At 45.2% G+C, this 24,721-nt stretch overlaps 1 protein-coding gene across 1 annotated transcript; it reads left to right on the top strand.

Annotated features, from left to right (window-relative positions):
- The first annotated feature begins 1,307 nt into the window (after positions 1-1,307).
- Positions 1,308-8,391, top strand: LOC108524313 (putative zinc finger and SCAN domain-containing protein 5D). The gene is made up of 3 exons (XM_017865353.1): positions 1,308-1,467; positions 4,998-5,405; positions 7,628-8,391. Exons 1-3 carry the CDS (start codon positions 1,308-1,310, stop codon positions 8,389-8,391), a joined length of 1,332 nt encoding a protein of 443 aa, XP_017720842.1.
- Positions 8,392-24,721: the final 16,330 nt, after the last annotated feature.

Here is a 24,721-nt window from a genome sequence, read left to right as displayed (position 1 = left end):
ACTTTACTGACACAGTCTTTTTTCATCTTCAAAACAGCACATCAGGAAGGTAATAATTCCCTGGTTCTATTCACAGGGAGTTTGAAGTTCCCGAAATTCAGTGGCTTGCCGAAGATTTCCCAATGATTTAAACCAGAATCAGTGTAATATTAATAGCCCTCCAATGTATCTTCAATGTTAGATGAGAAAGCTTACTCTGAATTAAAAACGAATGAGCCACAATTTGAATGGATTTGTGAGTCAGTCAGCTGATGCTGTCAACCTCTCCAATTGTAATCTAATCATGCCTAGCAGTTGTCATTCCACAATGACTCCAGGATCCATGCAGGAAAATTCACACCCACTGTTAAGGCTTTTCATGTTGGAGAGGCCTCAGTCAGGGGGCTGGGAACTAGGGAACCCCACAGGACCCTCAGTGTATCTATAAACCACCCTCGCACCGCCCTGGAGTGAATGCAAAGTAGGGACTATGTGTCTTTCTCTGGTTCCCACTGTTTTTACCTAAGGGTAGGTTGGCTGATACCAAACCAGTGATTTAGACTAGTTCAAGCAAAGCTTTCCCAAGTGAATTCCAAGCGTTCGAAAAAGAAAAGTAAATAATCATCACTAATATTTATCATAGACCAGCAAGGACTGTATTTTTCAATATCGTGACATTCACATGTGAAAGGCTTTGCTTAAACTGGATTACATCACTGGTTTGATATTAATGCAACAACTCTCAACATGTCCTTTACTTGACTTGTTAGGATATTACTGTCTGTGTGGCACGAGGGGACCCAAAGTGATTAAAACTTGTGGACCTAGGGCCAGGCACGGCGGCTCACGCCTGTAATCTCAGCACTTTGGGAGGCCGAGGCGGGCAGATCACGAGGTCAGGCATTGGAGACCAGCCTGGCCAACATGGTGAAATTCCGTCTCTACTAAATATACAAAAATTAGCCAGGCGTGGTGTTGTGTACCCCTAATCCCAGCTACTCGTGAGGCTGAGGCGGGAGAATCGCTTGAACCCAGGAGGCGGAGGTTGCAGTGAGCCAAGATCGCGCCACTGCACGCCAGCCTGGGAGACAGTGTGAGACTCTGTCTCAAAAAAAACAAAAGGAAAAAAAAAAAAAAAAAACACAAAACCAAACAAAAAAACCCTTGCGGATCTATATTTCCTGAGGTCTCCAAATACTTCAGCAATATGACAAATAATTGAGTAGAGCGGGAAAACTTATGTTTTTTGCACAGTAGGCATGTTTAATACATTAATTTCCTATGGGTGGAGTTTTATTGGGAAATGTAATCAACGCTGATCACCTAAAATGGATTACATGGCCCTAAACCAATCATGGGGCGGCGCAGGGAACCGGAAACCGGGCCTGGAGTCCCTCCACTTCTCCATAAATAGACGCAGTTCAGCTCCAGGCCAGTTGGAGAGCGCATCGCAGAGCGAGGAGGTTGGAGGCAGAAGGCGGGAAGGAGGCAAGTGTCCAGCGGGGATGTCTGTGGGGTTTAGGAGGTGGCGTGCAGGGGGGTTGGTTTCAGAAAGATTTGGGTTTATTTTCTCATGCATTTGCTTGGAGACCTCGTGAAGGCAGCGGGTCTCCTTTGCACCCCATCATTAGCTCTGGCTTGTTATGCAACCCTTCTGTAAATGAGGAATAATATTAACTTTCTCTTCGTGGGTAGGTTACATTTTAGAGACGGGGTCTTGCTCATAGCCCAGGCTGGCTTGAATTCCTGGTCTCCAGCCATTGGTGGGACTTCACTTCCCGACTAGCTGGGACGACAGGCACCTACCTGCCAACAGACCCAGCTACATTTTTAATTTATCTGTAGAGCTGGGGTCTTGGTATGTTGCACAGGCTGGTCTTGAACTCCTAGGCTCAAGCAATCATCCCCCCTGGGTCCTCCAAACTGTTGGAATTACAGGCGTGAGCCACCTTGCCCGGCCGCACACCACTTGTTAAAAAGTGTCACTGGATTTTTCCCTTTCCACAGGGTAAAATCAAGCCATTAATGAATGGGCATCAACCTACTAGGCCAATGAGAATCTGAGCTAAGTGTCCCTACCTGGGTGTCCTGTGTGCTATATACTCCCAGAATTGAATACTAATCTGCGTACCTACCTGTATTTTTTCCCGTGTTCCATTGCTTGCTTTAATGGGAAAAGACCTGAGAGTGAATACACGGCGATTTCTAGGAACATGAAACCACTTTTTTAAGAGACAGGCTCTCACTACGTTGCCCAGGCTGTTATCAAACTCCTGGGCTCAAGTGATCCTCTTGCCTCAGCCTCCCGAGCAGCAGCAGGCGCCCTGTGGCAAAGCCACTTTTAAATCCAGAATCTTAGGCTCTCTTTTCTCTCATATTTGTATGCCTTTCTCAAAAAAAATTAATTTGCTTTCAAATTGAAAACTAAAAATTGTATGTAATTGTGGTGTACAGCATAATGTGCTCTGTAGGCTATAAACACTGTAAAATGGCTAAATTGAGCTAATATCCATATGCCTTATTTTATGTACTAATCATTTTTGGCGGTGAGAGTATTTGATTGAAATCTACTCTTTTAGCAATTTCCAAGTATACAATACATTGTTATGAACTGAAGGCACCATGTCGGATTCTCTTGAATTCATTTCTTCAACTGAAATTTGTACTCTCTGACCTGTATCTCCCCAGCCCCACCCCAGCCCTAGTAACCACATTCTACTTACTGCTACTATGAGTCCACTAGGTTTTTAAAATTATTATTTATGTCATCTACTTCCTTTTTAATTTTTTAAGTGATTTTAACTTGTAGTTTAGATTCAGTGGGTACCTGTGCAGATTTGTTACATGAGTATATTGAGTGATGCTGAGGTTTGGGGTATGACTGAACCCATCACCCAGGATGTGAGGAGAGTACCCGATGGATGGTTTTTCAATCTTCCCTCCCTCTGTCCCTCCAGAGTTTCACTGTTTTGGAGTCCACGTCCTGATTCCCTTTCCTCTGTGTACATGCCCAGGAGCGGGATTGCCGGATCATGCAGTTGTTGTCCTTTTAATTTTCTGAGGCGCTTCTATACTGTCTCCCACATCAGCTGCACTGATTTACATCCCAACACAGGGCGCAGAGGATCCCTCTCCTCCAAATCCTCACCAACACTCGTTCCATGTGTCTTTGGGAACCACCACTCTAGCAGGTGTGAGGGGAGCCTTGTGGTTTGGATTTGCATGTCCCTGAAGATGAGTGACGATGAGCACCTTTTCCTAGAACTGCTGGTCATTCGCATGTCTCATCTGAGACGTCCGCACAGGCGCCTTGCCCTCCTTCTAGTGGGTTATGTGTTTTCTCGCTTTGGAGTCGTTTGAGTTGCTAATGTTTTGCATAGGAACTGCTTGTGAGATGTGTGATTTGCAAATATTGTCTCCTGGGTTGTCTTCCCCCTCTGCCGATTGTCTCCCTGGCTCTCTGTTCTGCACTTGTTTAGACTCCTTCCAGGAAGTATAGGGTTTCCATCCTTCAGGATTCCAGTGACCTTTCCTGAGACCCTCCTGTCAATTCTTTCTTCTTTCTGAAGACCTTTAGGTTGCTTTCCCCACCTGTAGCTAGGAAGGCAGGGCTGCATTCTCATAGCTGTTGAACTTGGATAATTGATGCCTGAAGAGTATCACACAGTGACTCCTGCCTAATGAAATTACATTTAGAACCAAATTTCAAAAAATCGTTCTTTCTTTCTCTCTCTCTCTTTTTTTTTTTTTTTTTTTGAGATGGAGTCTCACTCTTGTTACCCAGGCTGGAGTGCAATGGCGTGATGTCAGCTCATTACAACTTCCACCTCCCAGATTCAAGTGGTTCTCCTGCCTCAGCCTCCCAAGTAGCTGGGATTACAGGCGCATGCCACCACACCCGCATTTTTTAGTAGAGATGGGGTTTCACCATGTTGGTTAGGCTGGTCTCGAACTCCTGACCTCAAGTGATCCCGTCTCAGCCTCCCAAAGTGCTGGGACTACAGGCATAAGCCACCACGCCCGGCCTCAAAAAATCTTTCTATTGTATTACTTCACCTCCTGAAAATTTTATAGAGCACTAGACTTTAAATCCATTTTCTGAGATGAGATTAGGAATAGAGAAACCCTTAGAGACAGAAGGTAGATTGGTGATTGCCAGGGGCTGCGGTGGGTGGGCAGGCGGTGATCACTGATGGGGATGGGGTTCCTTTTGGCCTGATGAGATAATTCTGGAACTAGACAGTGGTGATGGTTGCACAGCATGGTGCATGTCTTAGTGCCATGAAATTGTGCACTTGAAGAGGGTAAAAATGATGAAATTTATGAACGTGCATTTTACCAAAATAACAATATCTATGTAGGACTTGAATTCTGTTATGATTACTTAATGTTCTCCCTTCCCTGGAGCAAACAAATGTCCTGGGGTTAACAAGAAAAGGTGTTGGGGGAAAACTGTAGGTTGTAACTATTTTTCTCTATCTTTGTGCATAATTATGATGAAGGGCTTTACCTTGAATCTTGTCTGGACAGGCAAACGTGAAGAACTTAAGTTATTGTTGCATCAGATTTTAGCAGCTTTACATAACTATCCTATTTAATTTACAGTTGGGAACCATGTTGTTCCAACTGAAAAAAAACAAAACAAAACAAAACAAAACTGATTCCACTTCTGCACAATGATTTCCTGGAGATCAGGATCCAGGGGAGCATTAAGATTTTAAATCAGAACATATAGTCAGGTGTAGACACTGGAAGAATAACAGGGTGGGTTGATTTCCACTGTGCTGAATTCGATGCTGCTGAAGAAGTGGCGTCCAGGATTTGGATGAGGGTTTTGGAAGGGATGGGTGGATAGACTAGAAGCTTAAACTGATTGGACTCATGATTTTTTTTGCAGACTTCTGAACAGTGAATCTATTACTGAGGGAAACCAAAGGAGGTCTGTGTAGATAGGTCTCAGTTAGACACCAGCTACTGGAAGAGTTTTCTCAGAGACTGACTGGAATATTCTCCACTAGATATGGCTGCAAATTGCACATCCTCATGGCGTCAGAGAGAACCCTGCAACAGACCTGGGTTGGAGCTGCCACGGTCTATGGCATCCTCAGAAACTGAACTTGGAAATCACAACGTGGACCCTGAGATTTCTCACGTGAACTTCAGGATGTTCACCTGCCCGGAGGAGTCGGACCCCATCCAGGCTCTGAGGAAACTCACTGAGCTGTGCCATCTGTGGCTGAGGCCCGACCTCCACACCAAAGAGCAGATCCTGGACATGCTGGTGATGGAGCAGTTCATGATCTCCATGCCCCAGGAGCTCCAGGTCTTAGTCAAGGTCAACAGCGTGCAGAGCTGCAAAGACCTGGAGGACCTGCTGCGAAATAACAGAAGACCCAAGAAATGGGTGAGTGGGACCCTCCTGATTGGCTCAGGGAAGGGGAGCTGGGATGGGGGCTGCAGGGTGCACCTGGACTGGAGAGGACCCAAGGGGCTGCTCTAGGTCAGGGCTTCCAAGTAGAGGAGAGTGTGCCCATCAGGGACACATGGCAGTGTCTGGGGACAGTTTTTGGTTGTCACAAGGGGGAGGACAGGAGATGCTGCTAAGCATTCTCCAAAGCTCAGGACAACCCCCCATGACAAATAATCATCCAGATTCAAATATCAGCTGTGCTGAGATGGCCAATTCCTGGTCTAGGAGATGGACAGGCAGAGGGGATACAGGGACCCACACACTGTGTGAGGCCAACATGAAAGAAAGACATTGGAACGTAGGGAAGGAGGCATTAGAGTGAACTGAAGGGGGGCCCAGAACTCCCATCCTGAGGCAGGAAAGTGGTTGGTATCAGAGATGCAGGGATCTGCCTACAGGTCCCCACATGAGCCCCTAAGTTCCAACACAAGGTGAGCTGCCATCAGCCAATTGAGTGGGATTCACCCAGGATATTTCCCCTTGCCTTCTCTTTGGTTTAGTGACCCTTTCATCCAAAGGACTCATATTTATGTACTTATCTAGAGAAGAAAAAAAATTCAGACAGATTGCTGTGTCCATAGAGCTGATTCTGCATCAGGAAGGCAGATTTGGAACATAATTACAGTCAAGTGTGAGCAACACAACAAACAGGGAATATGAGAAGCTACTTTCAGGTTCTCATAGTGAGTCGATAATATTTCATCTTTACAGACTAACACCTTCCACGAGAATATCTTATGCCGACGCAGATTTGAATAAAGACACACACAATGCCGAGTGTCAGGGATGATCTGAGAGACCGTGTCCAGCCAGTGGGGGCCTCCTCTGTGAACCAGATGCGTCCGGGGGAAACACCCGCCGAGAGCTGAACACACACAATCACACAGACACACAAGAGGCAGGTGGAGGTGTGTACATTGGTGTCTGGGTAGAGGTGGAGAATGAACGGGAGGAAGTCGTGTGGTCCACTGGACTGGATTGACAGATTTGGCACAGGACAAGATTTAGAACCCATTCCCCATGGAGATGGTAAATCCCAACAAACATTCATTCCCTGACCATCGCAGAGAGGGAAACCTCCATCAATCACACACCACCCAGGAGAGCTTTTAGCATTTAGGGTGGGGGGTAAGAATGGTCTCAAGTGAAGTGAGGGAGGACATTAGACAATGAATGAACAACACACCCATAGCCAACCTCAAAGACATTCCATGTAATAAATCAGCAAAGGAACCATTGCTACAGATGTCAATTTCTTAATTTGAGGAATGTTCTCAGCTGGGGTGATTTATGCCTTTCCGGACACCATGGCCATGTCTGAAACACAGTTGGCATTCTCGGGCTGGTGGGGTGGTTAGCACACTGAGGTGAGGCGGGGTTCTCTCTCACGGAGCGCCCCCTCCAGGAGGGGTGATGCAGCCCCCAAATGCCAGTGTGCCCACAGGTGAGGGCCTCCACCTAGAGTCCATGCATCCTTCCACCTCAGGGGCAGGGAGACGTTGGCATGGCAGGAAGAAAATATGCTCAGAGAACCAAAGGGTGAAAACCACCAGGCACAGGAGCTGATTTAAGAATATGGAGCCGTGGGCAATTTAGGGACAGACTCAGACCGTGAGGCGGTGATGTTTACTGGGGGAGAGAATAGAAGGGTCACACAACCTGACACATTTCCACACTTATGTCATTAGAAGAAAAGACACTACAAGGGACAGACATGTCCGCCACACACATACAGATCATAACATATACACATATATATACAGGAGGAACCTCACCCAGAGACATTGTCATGAAAGGAGGTCCAAGATCTGAGACCAAGCGAGAACCAACTTGGAGAAGGGTCCGGACGTAGACCAGGGAGGAGAACCCAGGACTACATCCCCAGAGCCCTCAGTCCAACGGTCCCAGTGGAGTATGAAAGACTTGGGACCCAGAATACTAGCCCTCCTCTCTTCCCTGGGTATGGGTCTGGGGGCCCAGCATTATCATGTCTGGGGAGTTGGCACTCAGCTGCCCAAAGCCTTCTCACCCCCACTCCTCCAGAGACCTATGGTCCAATGTCCTAGGCTGAGCTTGAGGGGAAGTTGTCAGCCAAGGTCAGTGTTTGGCTGCAACGAGTTTGGTGTATTGAAAATGCGCTTTATTAACTGTTGTGTGTGGAATCCCATCTTCCAGCAGGTGTGGTGGGAGCTAAGGAGGGGCAGGAACCCCAAAAAAGAGCCTCTGTGGAAAATGTGGATGCCGACACACCTTCTGCCTGCGTTGTGGAGAGAGAAGCTTCGACTCACAGTGGGAACAGAGGAAACGCTCCGAATCTCAGAGGTCCCAAAAGAAGCAAACTAGACGCCACCTCCATTTCCCAAGAAGGGCCTCCAGGAGGAGCCACACCTGCGGGCAACAGAGAATCCCTGGGACAAGCTGGGATCAATCCAGTTCATTTCCCAGGCCCTGCGCGCGCAGGCAGTCAGCCTGTTGGCCAAGAAGCCAAGGAACTGCTGCTCTTTGCATGTGGTGTGTGCAGTAAGAGGTTTATGTGTAATTCCAAGCTAGTCCTCCACAAGAGATCACACACAGGAGAAAGACCCTTTCAATGTAATGTCTGTGAAAGGTGCTTTATGCAGCTCTCAGACCTCCGCGTTCACCAGCGAATCCACACTGGTGAGAAGCCCTACACATGCGACGTCTGCCACAAACGGTTCAACAGGAGGTTCTCCTTGAAATGTCACAAGAGGAGCCACACAGGAGAGAAGCCCTACAAATGTAAAGACTGCAAGAAAGTTTTCACCTACAGGAAGAACCTGAATGAGCACAAGCTCATCCACTCCGGAGAGAAACCCTATCAATGTTCCAAGTGTTCGAGAGCCTTTCGTCGGCCTGAAACGTTAAAATACCACCAGAAAACACATCCGGAAACCACTGCACCCAGAGAATGTGAAGGATGATTTTTCATTGATGTTAGTAGATAACATAGGTGCACGGCCGCCTGGCACACAGAGGGAGTGCCCTAGGTAGGAATCGCCAGGATGTCCGAGGAAATATTCATTCTGCCCACCGAGTTTTGTTTTATTTCATTATGCCTATTGGGTTTGTGTTGCTGTTCTTTCAATACACATCTAATTAGTTTAATTAGTTCTCAGTATTTTATAACAAAAAACTGAGCCTTTTGATTGACATGCTATTACCCACTGTTTTGCTGTAAAGTAAAATTGTCAAAGTCGGGTGTCCAGATTAAATACACAATGCCTGCGGAAATTTGTGTTTCCAAATAAACAATTTTTTTTTTTAGTATCAGCTTGTTCTAAATTACTCACTATTTATCTGAAACTCAGCTTCTGTTGGGTATCCTGTACTGGTTTCTTCTTTTTTTCTTTTTCTTTTCTTTTTTTTTTTTTGAGGCAGAGTCTCACTCTGTCGCCGGGGCTGGAGTGCAGTGGCCGGATCTCAGCTCACTGCAAGCTCCGCCTCCCGGGTTTACGCCATTCTCCTGCCTCAGCCTCCCCGAGTAGCTGGGACTACAGGCGCCCGCCACCTCACCCGGCTAGTTTTGTATTTTAGTAGAGACAGGGTTTCACCATGTTAGCCAGGATGGTCTCGATCTCCTGACCTCCTGATCCGCCCATCTCGGCCTCCCAAAGTGCTGGGATTACAGGCTTGAGCCACCGCGCCCGGCTCTTTTTTTTTTTTTGAGATGGGGTCTCACTCTTTCATCCAGACTGGAGTGCAGTGGCGTAATCACAGCTCGCTGCAGACTTGACGTCCCAGGCTCAAGCAATTCTGTCGTCCTGGCCACTGGAGTAGCTGGGACTAGAACACACCACACCATGTCAGCTAATTTTTGTATTTTTTGAAGAGGGGGTTTTGCCATGTTGCCCAGCCTGGTCTTGAACTCCTGAGTTCAAATGATCTGCCTGCCTCGGCCTCCCAAAGAGTTATTATTACAGGTGTGAGCCACTGCATCCTGTATTGTTTGTATTAGGCTTTATGAGTATTATTTTATTCAAATTTTTTGAAATAAGTTTTTGTAGTTGGTGGGATCTGGTTTTGTTGCCAAGGCTGGTCTTGAAGTCCTGGTCTCAAGCGATCCTTCCATATTGGCCTCCAGAAGTGCTGGGATTGTATGTGTGAGCCAGCACGCCTGGCTCTAGACTTTCTTTTTCAGAGCTGTTTTAGGTTCACAGGGAAACTCAGTGGACAGCACAGAGTTCCCCTAGACTCCCTCCCCACACAGCACAGCCACTCCCCGCCCAGCATCCCCAGCAGAGCAGTGCACCTGTTCCATCAGTGAGCCTGCCCAGACACATCACCAGCACCCAGAGTCCATGGTGTCCATTAGGGCTCGCTCTGGGTGTTGTATATCCTGTGGGTTTGGACAAAGGCCTCATGAGGATCTACCACTGGAGTATCGTGGGGGGTATTTTCATTGCACCCCTGCCGAATCCTCTCTGCTCTGCCTGTGTATCTCCCTGCCCCAGATGGTGCATTTTGTGGCCTAAATTTGGCAACTTCTAAATTCCCGATTTGACTCTTGAACTACTGAGGCATTCGGAGTCTCTGATCTTAGTGACTTAGTTGGTCTTAATGATAGTACCATATCCTGAAGGCTTTGTTAATCTACAAAAGTGTGGGCCCTGATCTCAGAGCTTCCAATTTAGCAGATCAAGGGTGTGGCCTTAGAGTGTGCATTAAAAAAAAGACTCCGTTTTATTTTATTTTAGACCACGTCTCCCTCTGTCACCCAGGCTAGATGGAGTGCAGTGGTGCAATCTCGGCTCACCACAACCTCCACCTCCCGGGTTGAAGCAATTTACTTGCCTAAGCCTCCTAAGTAGCTGGAATTACAGGTGTACCACCATCATGCCTGGTTAATTTTTGTATTTTTAGTAGAGACAGGGTTTCGCCATGCTGGCCAGGCTGGTCTCGAACTCCTGATCTTGGGTGATCTTCTTGGCTCAGTCTGCTAATGTGCTGGGATTACAGGCATGAGCCACCACACCTGACCTTAGATTTCATTTTAGAATATCTTTCAAAAGTCCATAGAGTTCGCCAATGTTCCACACCATTTCCCCCACTGTTAACATGGTTCATTAGTACGGCACATTTGCCACAAGCGATGAGCTGACTCTATATATTGCTGTGAACTAAGGTGCATATTTTATTGAGACCTCCTTCGTGTTCACATAATGCCCTCCTCTTCCTTCTTTTCCATCCAAGGCACCACCTTGCCTTGAGTTGTCACGTCTCCCTAGGCTCCTCTTGGTGACAATTTCTCAGATTTTACTTGTTTTAAATAACCTGTGAATCTGCATTTTCAGTGATGCTGGTGCTGCTGGTCTCAGGAGGGCATTTTATGAATGGCTGGTTGAGCTCACAGGCAGAGACCAGCGATCCCCAGAACTCCCGAAAGGTCACTTCCTGAACAGGCTGGATTCATTTATTAAAGTTCACTGTTGTGAGACCTCGGTTCTTGTCTTCTTAATTTAAAGGAACGTAAACAATAGATACACAGCAAAAGAGATGTAGCATAGACTAGCTGATTGCAAAGGAGTAAGAATATTTTGAAAGTTAAGTGCAGAATAGACAGCACACCCTGAGAGAGAGGATTTAAGGCTGGCTGCTCCTAAGGATAAGATAGCAAAGACCTGCTGGAGAGAGACTCCCTTTCTCCAACCCTAGACAGTTTTGAAACATATTGATGCCTGATTCCCACCCTCAAGAGATACCAGGTTGAGTTGATGCTTGGAAATCAGGTTGAAAAAGTTTTTCCAGGTGGTTCTAATGAGCAACAAAGGTTGAAAATCAGTGGTGTACAGTAAAAAAGAAATTTCTAGCATCCTGCTTCATTTACTGTAACCTTGTGGCCCTCAAATTTTTAATGTGCATATAATTCACCCTCAGATCTTGTTAAAATGCAGGGTCTGATTCCGTGACAGGCTCCAGGTGAGGCACAGGCTGCTCATCAACGGACTCTCATTTGAGTGATGGGGAGGGAGGTTCCTCTGGGTTCCAGCTTTGCATCCACTGAGCGAAATCTTACCATCTCTTACTGCTCAAGTCAGCATCTTGAGGCCAGTGTCTGATAAGCGCATCTGAAATATTCAGTCCTTCTGGTTTCTTACCCAGAATGCTATACTGTTTTATTTCTCCCACATCCACTCCTACCCAATGGCCTTCCACCCATTGTCACATGGCAGCCATATTGAGTATGAAAGTGAGCAAATCTAATCCTGCTGTTACACTATTTACATTTTATTTTCTATGGATTCTATTCTTTTTAGTGAAAAGACCATGTGCTTTATGTAGCCTAAGCTACTCAACTAAATGACCACTGATCCCAGCACTTTGGGAGGCCGAGGCAGGCGGATCACGAGGGCAGGAGATCAAGACCATCCCGGCTAACACAGTGAAATCCTATCTCTACTAAAAATACAAAAAATCAGCCAGGCATGGTGGGATGCGCCTGTAGTCCTAGCTACTCAGGAGGCTGGGGCAGGAGAATCGCCTGAACCCAGGAGGCAGAGATTGCAGTGAGCCAAGACCATGCCTCTGCACTCCAGCCTGGGCGACAGAGAGAGACTCCGTGTCAAAAACAAACAAACAAAAACAAAACAAAAACAACAAACAACAACAAACCACTGATGACCCTTGTGACTGTCAGACTGTCAGTCTCTGTTACCCTCTGTACTCCAGCAAAACCCTTCTGTGTTCAGTGACTGATTGGGGGCGCCTTTCTCCATGTTTAATTTTGTTGAATGGGGGATGTCTAAAGCCCACTGTTCGTGCTTTTCTGTGTAGTTGAAGATGTACTAGTTTTGGACTTTTGGGCTTTATCCACTTTCTAACGCATTCTTTCTCTGGGGAAAAATGATTGGGGAGTTTCGAAAGAGAATCTGCATTGAGAAACTGTATCAGTCAGGGTCCAATCAAGAGAAAAAACTCACAGCAATTTGCACAAGCAGCATTTAATATAAAGCAGGGGCTGGCACACAATGGCCTGCTACCTAGTTTTTCAACAGCCGACAAGCTAGAAAGTAGCTTTTTTTTTTTTTTTTGATAGGTTTTCATTTTGTCACTCAGGATGGAGTGCAGTAGTATGATCACAGCTTATCAAGCCTTCACCTCCTGGGTCCCAGCTTCCAGCACGTGATTATGTTAAGTGAAATGAGCCAGTCCAAGTGATCCTGCCCGCTCAGGCTGGCTAATTTTTAAATTTTTTTGTAGAGTCAGGGTCTCATTATGCTGCCCAGGCTAGTCTCAAAGTCCTGAGCTCAAGTGATCTTCCTGACTTGGCCTTCCAAAGTGCTGGAATTACAGATATGAACCAGCACACCTGGACAAGAATTGTTTTTTATATTTTTAAAGGGTTGTAATATGAGCAAACCAGAGAAGAATATTCAACATACACCAAATAGCCTGCAAAACCTAAAATATATATTCTCTGCTCCTTTATGGAAAAAAGCTTTCTGACCTCCGAAATAAAGATTTATTAACCACAACATGGGCCTAACTATAAAGAAAAAAGAACTCTGAAGGATACCTAGGGAGGAAGCCTTCTCAGAGGAATGGGAATCCACTGACAAATTTTAAAGAATGTAGCAGCCTAATTGGGTTTACCTAACTTAAAGCTCAACATGCCTGTCAAGTAATAATGTATTGGAGGGTGCTGGGTAAGAGAGGATATGGGAGCAATCAAGATTCTCTTATGGTTTTCTGGGAGAGAAAAAGGAGAACTGATGGATTCAGGTGCACCTACCCAAACCTGGCTTAAGCAGGTGAGAAGCTATAACAACGCAAACGTTGGGGCCGCCCTGGAGAAAAAGGATTACAGCCACCCAAAATTGGGTTTGAATGTTCACACTGATGACACACAAACACACACTCCAAGAGGGTATGAAGCTTATTACATAACAGGATTTCTGAAGAGGGCAGAGTGGGCTTTCCCAAGCTGGTCTGAACGTGGCTTGAGAGGGCAGAGAAAGCAGGTTGGTTTGGGGTTGGGGTTTTATGGTGCTTAGGGTATGGGCCACAGCCAGGGGTACTGCACAGGGTTTGAACTCCCCACTGGCACTAGAAGAGGGAGTACCCAGGTTTTCTTATCAGCTTGTCCAGCTGTGGGGTGATAAGAAACAAACATCAAACACGGTCAAACTTTTAATAATCCCAAGGAAAGAGCAAGTCAACAGTGGAGGTATGAAACTCAATGGAGGAGTCTGGGTGAGTCCTCTGGTTGGGCAAGGGTGGGACCGTGGTCACCAGGGAAATAGGAGGCAGCCCTCTGGGGTCCAGGAGCCAAGGCTGGTGGCTGGAGTATGGAGAGGCCTGTGGTGAGGCAGTCATAGGCAGGAGCTAGGGCCGTGAACAGGCCAGGGGGCTCCATTCCTGTAGGGCTGACAAGGCCATAACAGGAGCAAGAAGAAAGACAAGATGGTGGCGCAGTGGCGCCTCTTCCTCCTGGGATCGCCCTCCCGCCCCCTCTAGTGGCAGAGCTTAGCACTGCGCTCGCTGCAAAGGAGCCAGGACAGCTCTGTCATTGCAGGGCCGGCACTGAACCTGTGGACTTAGAAGCTGGGAGGCAATTGACTGGTAACTGACACAGAAGCCCTGTTCCTTTCCTTTGCAGAGGTGTGAGCCTATAGGTTCAGTTACTGTGGAGGTTGAGGTGGGAGGATCACTTGAGCCTGGGAATTTGAGGCTGCAGTGAACTGTGATTGTGCCACTGCACTCCAGCTTGGGTGACAGAGCAAGATCCTGTCAAAAAAAAAAAAAAAAAAAGCCTCTGGATGGTCAGGAGAGGACAGAGGAAGGGAGAGCAACAGAAGGTGGGCGGGATGGGGGGTGGAGGGGGAGAGAAAAAAAGATGGAAAGAGAAATTTGTGGACCCCAAGAATACAGCTCACCTAGAAAGGTTGGAACACCTGAATGGAAGTAGTGGCTTGGTACTTTCTTGTCCACAGGATCATAGAACCTGTCAAAGAATCCCATGCACCAAATAAAGCATGCAAATAACAGGAAAATTCCAGAAAGCTGAACACCTGGGTGGCAGTCTGTGCACCCCCGTGAAGGAACATGAACAAGTGGCTCCCATCGGTGTGTTGGCAAGACACACACTGGTTGGAGGTGAGGGTTGTGATATTAACAAGGACTGAGTGAACAGTTTTGAATGCTGGGATGTCAACAGAATGAGGACGCATGGGGAGAAGTTATCCTGTGTTATAGACACTAAATACATTTTTTTTCTCTTACAATAAGAAGTTGAAGATCTGCGTGGATGAGAACTGGAGAAAGTAGGGATGCAGTGTCTCTTTTGTCAATTTAGGTTTTGCATGGGGCAAGGTGGCTGTGTCTAAGCCGGTGCCACTAGCATCATACGCATCCAGCTTATGTTAAAAATTTAAGGTTAGAATGATTTTGTAGTTAATTTGTATAGTTATGACAGATGTCCAGCGGATGGCAGAAAAGATCTTGTTCTAACAGATACAGCTAGATGGTTCTGCTTCCGTCTGACATTAAACATAACCAAAGCGTCAAACAACAAAAAAAGGTTATTCTAACTGATATACCAGTGAATAAGCATTTTTTTTTTTTTAAATAAGGCTTCCTCTCCTGTTAGTGTGAAGCTAAATTTGGTGGTTCATATGATGGTTCACATGATCTGGCATCTTTTTCTTGTACTCTGCTGGAATGGTATATTCAAATTTTATAATGAAATATTTTATTGTTATACATATCATTGTTGTTAGTCCCAAAGTATTACATAAAGATAAACTGTGGTCGCTATATATAATTATATTCTAATTAGTGTATAGCCTATTTTATTTATTACACAATTTTAGGAGACCAATGTTTTCATCAACTTACCTATTAGTTGTAACAAATTCTAGGATAAACTGCTAACATTATATTATTTTTTCTGGTGTCAAACGAGGTCTTTGTAGCACGTGTCACAATGTCCTTCCTTTGGAAAGGGGAATAACATTCCATTGTACAGACGGACCATATTTTGTTTATCTATTCCTTCTTCAATGAACGCCTGGGTAGCTCCTACTTTTGAGCTATTGTGAATAACGTTGCAATGAACACAGGAGTGTGAGTTCCTGCTTCTAATTTTTTTAGGTATATACACAGAAGTGGCATTCCTAGATTATATCGTAATTCTATGTTTAATTTTTTGGGAGGCTGCCATGCTGTTTTCCTTGTGTATTAACAGCGCACAAGGGTTCCAATTTCCCCACATCCTTGCCAAAATTTGTTATTTTCTGTTTTTTGATAGCGATAGTGTGTTTTTGATTTACATTTCCCTAATTATTAGTGATGTGGAGTGCCTTTTCCTGTGACTGTTGGCCATGTGTAGACCTTCTTTGGAGAAATGTCTAAGTTCTTTGCCCATTTTAAAACCATGTTGTTAGTGTTTTGTCATTGAGTTAGGCATTCTTAATATACTCTGGCTATGAACCCCTTTTCAGATATGTGAAGCGCAAATACGGTATCCTATTCCATTGGTTGCTTTCACTCTGTTGATTGTGACCTTTGATGCAACTGTGAGTTTTAAAACATATATTTCCTTATTACAATGTTATGTAGGTATAATTGCGGTACAGTAAATGGCACATGTTATCAGTTTGTGATTTATCGTGTGCTGATATCCATGTGGACCTGTGAAACCAGCTGTCACAGTGAACATAACAAGTCCCATCCATCCCAAACGTTTCCACATGGGTCCGTGCAACCCACCCCTTCCTCACGTCCCGGCGGGCACTGATCTGCTTTCAGCTGCTATAGGTTAGTTTGCATTGTTCAGAATGTTAAATAAATCTCATTGTGCACTCTGTGCGTCCTCTCTTAGTGTGGTTTCTTTCACTGGGAATTCCAATTTGGAGATTCACCCCTAGTATCCTCTGCTTCAAGAATTCATTTGTTTTCTTGTTGAGGATTATTCAGTTGGATAAATATGACACACCGTTTATCTCTTTATCTGTTAATGGACACGAGCTGTAAAATGTGACTTTTTATTATGTGCAATATCTTCCTGTATATGTGGGTGTGTTTTCAGAATTTTTTTTCCTGTTTTATTGATCTACTTATGTCTCCTTGCTCAAGTAAAACATTGTTTCAATCACTGCAGTTTTAAAGCATTTTTCTCCTCACTGTTTTCTTTTATTTGTTTTTTTTTTTTTTTTTTTTTTTGGTGTGTGTGCACTTTCTTTTCTGGACTTTAGAAGCTACTTAACAAATTCTATTCAAATATCCCATTAAAAGTTCCAGTGGAATGTATCTTTTCTCTTTCTTTTATTTTTACCAAATACCCAGATTTTGAGATGAACTATATTTTGTAACACTTTTTCTTTACAACCATATCTCCAGGAATGTATTTTTTACTTTTTCTTCACCATTGTATTGCACAGTACTTAGCATATGTTACATGCCCCTTAAGTATTTGCTGAGTGAGTGAATACATGCGTGGTGTATTCATAGAATGGAAGAGTATACGGCCATGGAGAAAGAATACAGTAGATCTTCATTTGCTGCTCTGGAAAAATGCCCACAACTAATTGATAATGAAGTAACAGAAAAACCAGGTTACCTAACCATAAGCATGACGTGGTCCCATTTGCAAATCAGGTACACGTGATGCAGGTGTGTGAGTGCACCACGCGTGAGTGCAGGTGTGTGTGTGCAGGCACGTTGAGTGCAGGCGTGTGAGCGTCGGCGTGCCTGTCCATGCAAGCATGTAAAAATCGACACCAGGCTGCAGAGAAGGTTACAGTGAGGGGAAGAGAATTGGGGGAGAGGAATCTTCAGGGAGACTTAAGCTTTCTGCATTTTTAAAGCTGCTCCCATTGGAAACAGGAAAGGAACTTCCATTTTAGTTAGGAAAGCTTTTGAATAATATTTGGATAGTCCAAAAAATACACAAAGTGATATCTAATCTACAATTCCAAGAACGTCAATATTGAGCAAAGCGTGTACAGTAGCCTGCTGAGCGCCCAAGGCGGGGAGTGGGGAGGGAAGTTATGGATTTGCCTGTGGTGGGAAGACTTTGCCCAGTTGGCCACAGGATTAGAAAGTCTGCCGCCCACTGCTGCCAACGAGCAAACAGAAAAACAAAAAACAAAAAACCAGACCTGACTCAGTGCCCAAGGCCGACTCTGTGCCGTGGCCCAGAGCAACTCTCCACCCGCCATCTCACTGTCTCACTCCCTCTAACGGGTCCACGTTGATTAATTTCCAAACCCCTCTTGCCTGTGACCCAGGGCGGTTTTCCCCTGTGGCTTTTTTTTTTTTTTTTTTTCCCCTGAAAGAAGCTATTTTCTTGCCAGCCCTGAGATGGGTTGAATAAATTGATCATAACTACACAGCCTGCCTGGATGGATGAAAAACACGGCGTCATCTACTCTCAGGGTCTCTAGGAGGGTTGTTAGGGTGGTTTTCATGAGTCCCAAAGCACCTGGCTCTATTTCTGCCCGTCGAGCTGCTAAATTGGCATCAAAAAGTTAACTCGGAGGAGGCAGAAGACATGATTTGTTAATTGCTGGGAATTGAACAACGAGATCACTTGGACACAGGAAAGGGAACATCACATACCGGGGCCTGTCGTGGGGTGGGGAGGGGGGAGGGATAGCATTAGGAGATACACCTAATGTAAATGACGAGTTAATGGGTGCAGCTCACCAACATGGCACATGTATCCATATGTAACAAACTTGCACGTTGTGCACATGTACCCTAGAACTTAAAGTATATATATATATATATATATATACACACACACACACATATATATATATAAAGTAATTATTGTTTCTGATCCTGAAGATAACATACATGCCTGTAGTGAATACATTTGGAAATTGCATTCCCATGAAACTTTTAATGAGATATTTGAATAGAACTTGTTAAGCAGCTGGTAAAGTTCAGAAGAGAAAATGCACACACACTAAAAAACTAGAAACACAATAAAAAGAACAGTCAGGAGGAAATGCTTTACAATACAGAGAAAAGGACAATGGAGAATATATGTCATCCATAATCCCACCACCTAGAGATGACTTTATATTTTTTGGTTTTTTTTGTTTGAGACAGGGTCTTACTCTGTTGCCCAGGCTGGAGTGCAGTGGTGCCATCACAGCTCACTACAACCTTGACCTCCTGGGCTCAAGCAGTCCTCCCGTCTCAGCTTCCTGAGAAGCTGGGATTATAGGTGCACACTACATGCGGCTAATTTTTTGTGGTTTTTTAGAGATGGAGTTTTGTCATGTTGCCCAGGCTGGTCTTGAACTCCTGAGCTCAAGTGATCCTCTCACCTTAGCCTCCCAACCAAAGTGCTGGGATTACAGGTGTGAGTCACTGTGCTCAGCCTGTATTTTTAATATGTAGTGCATGTCCTTATATTTTTCAGGTATGTGCATGTATACATATATACATACACACATTATATATGTATGCGCACATATGCACAGACATGTAATTTAAGATGCAGAAAAACTGGGGGAGATGCTGAGGAGATTTAAACATGGGTGTGGCATGATCCAGATTTCATATCATTCTGGCAGTTAGTGTGGAGACAGATATAGGGGCAGCCTCTAGTGGCAGGGACCAGTGGGCAGGTCACCTAGGGCTTGATCCCAAACATCCAGGCATGTGACGATTGTGTCCTGAGTTCAGGCAAGGGCTGTTGATGAAGCAGAGGAAATGTTTGGGAAGCACTGGAAAAATCAGGAGGCACCTGTTTTGCGATGGATTATCTGTTGCAGACAGTGGTGAAGAAACAAAGCAAACAGGTGGTTTTGGGTCCTCCCCAAAAGGGGAACCCAAGATGAGGATCTGGTGGGAAGAGGAAATTAAATGTTCGTTTAACTTAACATGCAGAACGTCCAGAGGTATATTTGCCGTCAGGGGAATACCTGGATAAAGGTTCTGGAATAGACACCTGACTTGGCCATCGCTTCTAGAGGGGTTAGATAGCCCCTCAAAAGAGAGAGTGTGGACAGAAGAGCCGCATGTCAGGCTTAGGTCCGAGACGGGTGAGTTTGCAGGAGGAGTGATGGCAGGAGAGTGGGGAACCAGGGGCATCCCGAGTTTGGACAGAGGCAATGTGAATGGACAGAAAAGGAGAGATTCGAGTGAGATTTAGACGTTAGAATCCCTGGAACTGGGTGACTATCAGGGCTGGGAGGAGAACAAAGGGAGGCAGGTGGAGATGAACCCAAGGGTTGATCTCCACGTTCCCAAGAGATGTCATGGGAGGATATGGAACATTTGTCCCTGGGATATGGACTGCAGCGTCCCTGCAGTACTAAACAGATCACTGGCATGTGGGAGCGAGATGCCCACCATTGTTACCTGGTTGAAGAGCTGGTCTCCTTTCACACCTGGCTCCTGCCTCCCACCACTTCCCAATCTTCTTAGACACGGGTGCAGGGAGACTCCAAGACTCACACCTGGTTCCTGCCTCCCACCACTGCCCAATCTTCTTAGACACAGGCGCAGGGAGACTCTACAAGCTTTTCACACCTGGCTCCTGCCTCCCACCACTGCCCAATCTTCTTAGACACAAGCGCAGGGAGACTCTACAAGACTCACACCTGGTTCCTGCCTCCCACCATTCCCGATCCCTTAGACAGACACGGGCGCAGGGAGACTCTACAAGACTCACACCTGGTTCCTGTCTCTCACCACTGCCTAATCTTCTTAGACACGGGCACAGGGAGAGTCTACAAGACTCACACCTGGTTCCTGCCTCCCACCACTTCCCAATCTTCTTAGACATCGGCGCAGGGAGACTCCAAGACTCACACCTGCCTCCTGCCTCCCACCACTGCACAATCTTCTTAGACACAGGCGCAGGGAGACGCTACAAGCTTTTCACACCTGGCTCCTGCCTCCCACCACTGCCTGATCTTCTTAGACACAGGCGCAGGGAGACTCTGCAAGCCTTTTGCAGGTTTCCAGAACTCAGCTCCCACCCGCCTCTTGGTGCTATCCCAGGGTAGTGAGGGGGTGTGGTTTCAGCACAATCAACCTTATCTTTTCTGCGAGCCTTTTCCGGGCCACCAATAGAGTCTTCCATAAACACTGAGCACTGACTACATACTAGGTCTTGTGTGGGCAAAAGGGACACTGAGAGGAAATGGAGTCTTTGTCCTTGAAGGTCTTGCCTTCCAGTGTGGGGGTGACACGTCTTCCAGTGTGGGGGTGACAGACAGGCCTTCCAGTGTGGGGGGGTGACACACACACAAACACGCTTGCTGTGGTTTCTGAAGACGATCACACAGTCTCCCACCTGATCTGTTCAAACATGTCACGTCCTCATTAAGGGGTGGAGTTGGATTTCTGTCCCCTTGCATCTGGGCAGGGCTGTGACTCGCTTGTCTCCAACAGAAAGTGGCAGAAGGGACATTGCGTGACTCCTGAGGCTATGTCAGAAAAGACGATACAACCCACCCCTTATTTGCACGAAGGCCTCAGTTCCCCTCAGCTGTCCCATTGTCCAGAGGCTGCCATGTTGTGAGGGCGCCCCACCTAGCCCACGACACATGGAGAGAGCCTGAGACAGCATGAAAAGAGAGAGGTGGTGGGTGGGCTCCAGCTGCTTCAGTCACCTGCAAATCCAGCTCTAGTCGGCACAGAAGAGACCCTGAGCCATAACCACCCAGCTGAGCCCACCACCAATTTCCTGACCCACAGAGACACTAAAAGCACTACTGTTGTTCTGAGTTTCTGACTCACTGAGTTTTGTTGTGATGTGTCATACAGCCACAAATAACTGGAACTGCATTGTGTCTTCCCACTCTGTACTTATTTTATTATTATTTTTTTAAATAGAGATGAGGTCTTACCATGTTGCCCAGGCTGGTCTGAGCAACATGGTAGAACCGTGAACTTCTAAGCTCAAGCAATCCACCAGCCTCGGCCTCCCAAAGTGCTGGGATTATCGGTGTGAGCCACCGCACCCGGCCTCACCCTGTAATTCTGATCTTACCCTCTTCTTACCTGGACCCTCGTATGATTTCCCTGGGATCTCAGTCTCTAGAATTCAATCAGCCTTTTCTTTGGGATTTGGTTCCTGTTCATGCCTCTGATTTGCCTTTTCTGTCTTCTCTGCCCCTTTTGTTTGTGAGAGGCACTTGTGAAATCTATGGAGGTATGCTTGTGGCATGTGTACTCAAACTTCTAGTGGCAGAAAATTCATGTGTTTGAGTAGCTAAAAATGGATTTTAAGGGAGGATTTCTGTGCATGCCAAGCAGCTTATCTGAATGTAAATGAAAAAGTTGGCCAGGCACGGTGGCCCACGCCTGTCATCCCAGCACTTTGGGAGGCCAAGGCAGGTGAACTGCTTGAGCTCGGGAGTTTAAGACTAGCCTGGGCAACGTAACAAAACCCCATCTCTACAAAAAATATAAAAATTAGCCAGGCATGGTGGTACATGACTGTGGTCCCAGCTACTCAGGAGGCTGAAGTGGAAGGCTAGCTGAAGCCAGGGAAGTCAAGGCTGCAAGTGAGCTGCGATCGTACCCTTGCACGCCAGCCTGGGTGACAGAGCGAGACCTTGTTTTAAAAAAATAAAAATTAAAAAATTGTTAAATGCTGTAAAAAATGTTTTTAAAAAGAAAAAAGTTAATTAAAATAACAATGAAACAATATCGACAAAGAGAACACCACTAACTTCAGGTTTGAGCCTCTGCTCTCAACCAGCAAAACTTTTCTAAGTTCTGTAATATCCACCAACCATGGACATATTAGAGATAATTTTAGGCAATATATATATTTTGTTTTAGTAATTACATATATTTTTAAATCTTTGGAATTTCTTCTTTTTTTCCCCTCTGGTGCTGAAACTAATATAATTACATATTTTAATGTGCAGTAAAATATCAGTAGGACAAAAATCTGCAATTTTATTGTATGTAGGTATTGCTTAGGATAAAGCTACAGTGACCATCTAAGTAAACAATTTAATATGTTTGAGGAAAATCAATCAATAAAAAGTAATACTAATAATACACATGGAATTGACAAAAAACTATGAAGTGGTACTTTCTTGAGAGAAGCTTGGGAAGCCCTGAGCTAGGAGATATTTTTCTTTTAATTTATAAACATTTGGAGAGCACTCTTGTTTTGTAAAAATTACCTCACTTAAACTCCACAACCAACTCCAAGAAACTGTTACACTCATTTTATAGAAATGGAAAATGTGGCCGGGTGTGGTGGCTCACGTCTGTAATCCCAGCACTTTGAGAGGCTGAGGTGGGTGGATCACCTGAGGTCAGGAGTTCAAGACCAGCCTGGCCAATATGGTGAAACCCCATCTCTACTAAAAATACAAAAATTAGCCAGCTGTGGTGGCGGGCACCTGTAGTCCCAGCTACTCAGGAGGCTGAGGCAGGAGAATTGCTTGAACTCGGGAGGCAGAGGTTGCAGTGAGCTGAGATTGTGCCACTGCACTCCAGCCTGGGTGACAGAGCAAGACTCTGTCTCAAAAAAAGAAAATGTAGGGAGCTTAAGTGACAGAGACAGGAATGAAGTTCAAAGCCTGGCTGATGGCCAAGTTGATGTTGTCTACAGTATATGGTACTGATCTCCCCCTGGTAGCTCAGGGGCTGTGACATTCCTAGAACAGGCATCTAATCTGCCTCCATCAATCATGGAGGACTTCCTGAAGGAAGTGACATCACAGCTGGGACCTTCCCTTAGCTCAGGCACATCCTTCTCCTAACAATGGCCCCCACTGGTGAATGAAACCGAATTTTCTTTAGAGACAACCCTGTTATCTGTCCAGTATTCCCCAGAAGAGGCTGGATAAAGCACAGACAAGCTGACTGACTTCAAAGTGTCTTTCAGGACTGGATCAGATCCATGAGCAAATTCAGAGAGAGAAAGAAAGAGAGAGACAGAGAGAGACAGAGAGAGAGAAAGAGAGAGAGAGAGAGAGAATCAAAATAAAACTGAAAAGTGTCAGGGGGAGAAAAAGAGATTATTTCTTCAGACTAATATCCTGTTTGTAAACACCAAAAACTGGTATTATTGAAAGTTTCATATGTACAATAAAGAGTTTAAATAACAATTCAAGTCTTAAAGTTTGGCTATCACAATTTTCTTTATTTTTGTTTGTTTATTGAGGTGTAACTTACATATAGTGAAGTGTACAATTCTTAAGGTTACAGTTTAATAAATTTTTACATAAGGATAGACGGATAGATTCACATAACTATGACCCAGATAAGGAGACAGAATATTTCCGGTAACTCAGAAGTCTCCCTCTTGCCCCTCCAATCTGTGCCTACCTACAAGTAACCACTTTTCTAACTTTTTTTTTTTTTTTGAGATGGAGTCTCACTCTGTTGCCCAGGCTGGAGTGAAATCTCAGCTCTCTGCAACCTGTGCCTCCCTCCTGGGTTCAAGTGGTTCTCCTGACTCAGCCTCCTGAGTAGCTGGGGTTACCGGCGCCTGCCACCATGATCAGCTAATTTTTGTATTTTTTAGTAGAGACAGGGTTTCACCATGTTGGCCGGGTTGGTCTTGAACTCCTGACCTCAAGTGATCCATCCGCCTCAGCCTCCCAAAGTGCTAGGATTACAGGCATGAGCCACCGTGCCCGGCCCACTTGTCTAACTTCTATCACCATAGATTAATTTTGCCTATTTTAGAGTTTCATAAAAGCGGTATGTTACAGTATGCAGTCTCGTTTCTAATTTTTTTTTCTTTTTTTTGAGATGGAGTTTTGCCCTTGTTGCCCAGGCTGGAGTGCAACGGCATGATCTTGGCTCACTGCAACCTCCGCCTCCTGGGTTCAAGCAATTCTCCTGCCTCAGCCTCCTAGCCTCTCAAGTAACTGGGATTACAGGCGCCTACCACCATGCCTGGCTAATTTTTTTTGTATCTTTAGTAGAGACGGGGTTTCACCATTTTGGCCAGGCTGGTCTCGAACTCCTGATCTCAGGTAATTCACCCGCCTCGGCCTCCCGAAATGCTGAGATTACAGGCATGAGCCACTGCACCCAGCCCGATTTTCATTCAACATTATATTGATAAAAGTCATCCTTGTTGTTGTATGTATTGATAGTTCATCCCTTTTATTGCTGTGCAATATTATTTATCCATTCCTTGATTTATTTATCCATTCTATTGTTGACTTACACTTGGATTATTTCCAGTGTTTATCTATATGCACAATTATGCTATAAGTCTTTTTGCATATGTCTTTTGGTAGAAACAATACTTAAAAAAAATAAATCTAGTAGATTATAAATTCTTTTTTTTTTTTTTTTTTTTTTTTT

Source organism: Rhinopithecus bieti, unplaced genomic scaffold (assembly GCF_001698545.2).
Source record: "Rhinopithecus bieti isolate Rb0 unplaced genomic scaffold, ASM169854v2 scaffold_81780, whole genome shotgun sequence".
NCBI classification, from domain to species: Eukaryota; Metazoa; Chordata; class Mammalia; order Primates; family Cercopithecidae; genus Rhinopithecus; species Rhinopithecus bieti.
This window is presented reverse-complemented; position numbering and strand designations above follow the sequence as displayed.

Bases quoted from the DNA above. Each gene is read 5' to 3' on its own strand.
- LOC108524313 (XM_017865353.1), top strand. From the start codon at position 1,308: ATGGATTACATGGCCCTAAACCAATCATGGGGCGGCGCAGGGAACCGG. The intron at 1,468-4,997 runs GCAAGTGTCCAG...ATTCTCCACTAG, and splicing joins AGGCAGAAGGCGGGAAGGAG to ATATGGCTGCAAATTGCACA. The intron at 5,406-7,627 runs GCTCAGGGAAGG...ATCTTCCAGCAG, and splicing joins GAGTGGGACCCTCCTGATTG to GTGTGGTGGGAGCTAAGGAG.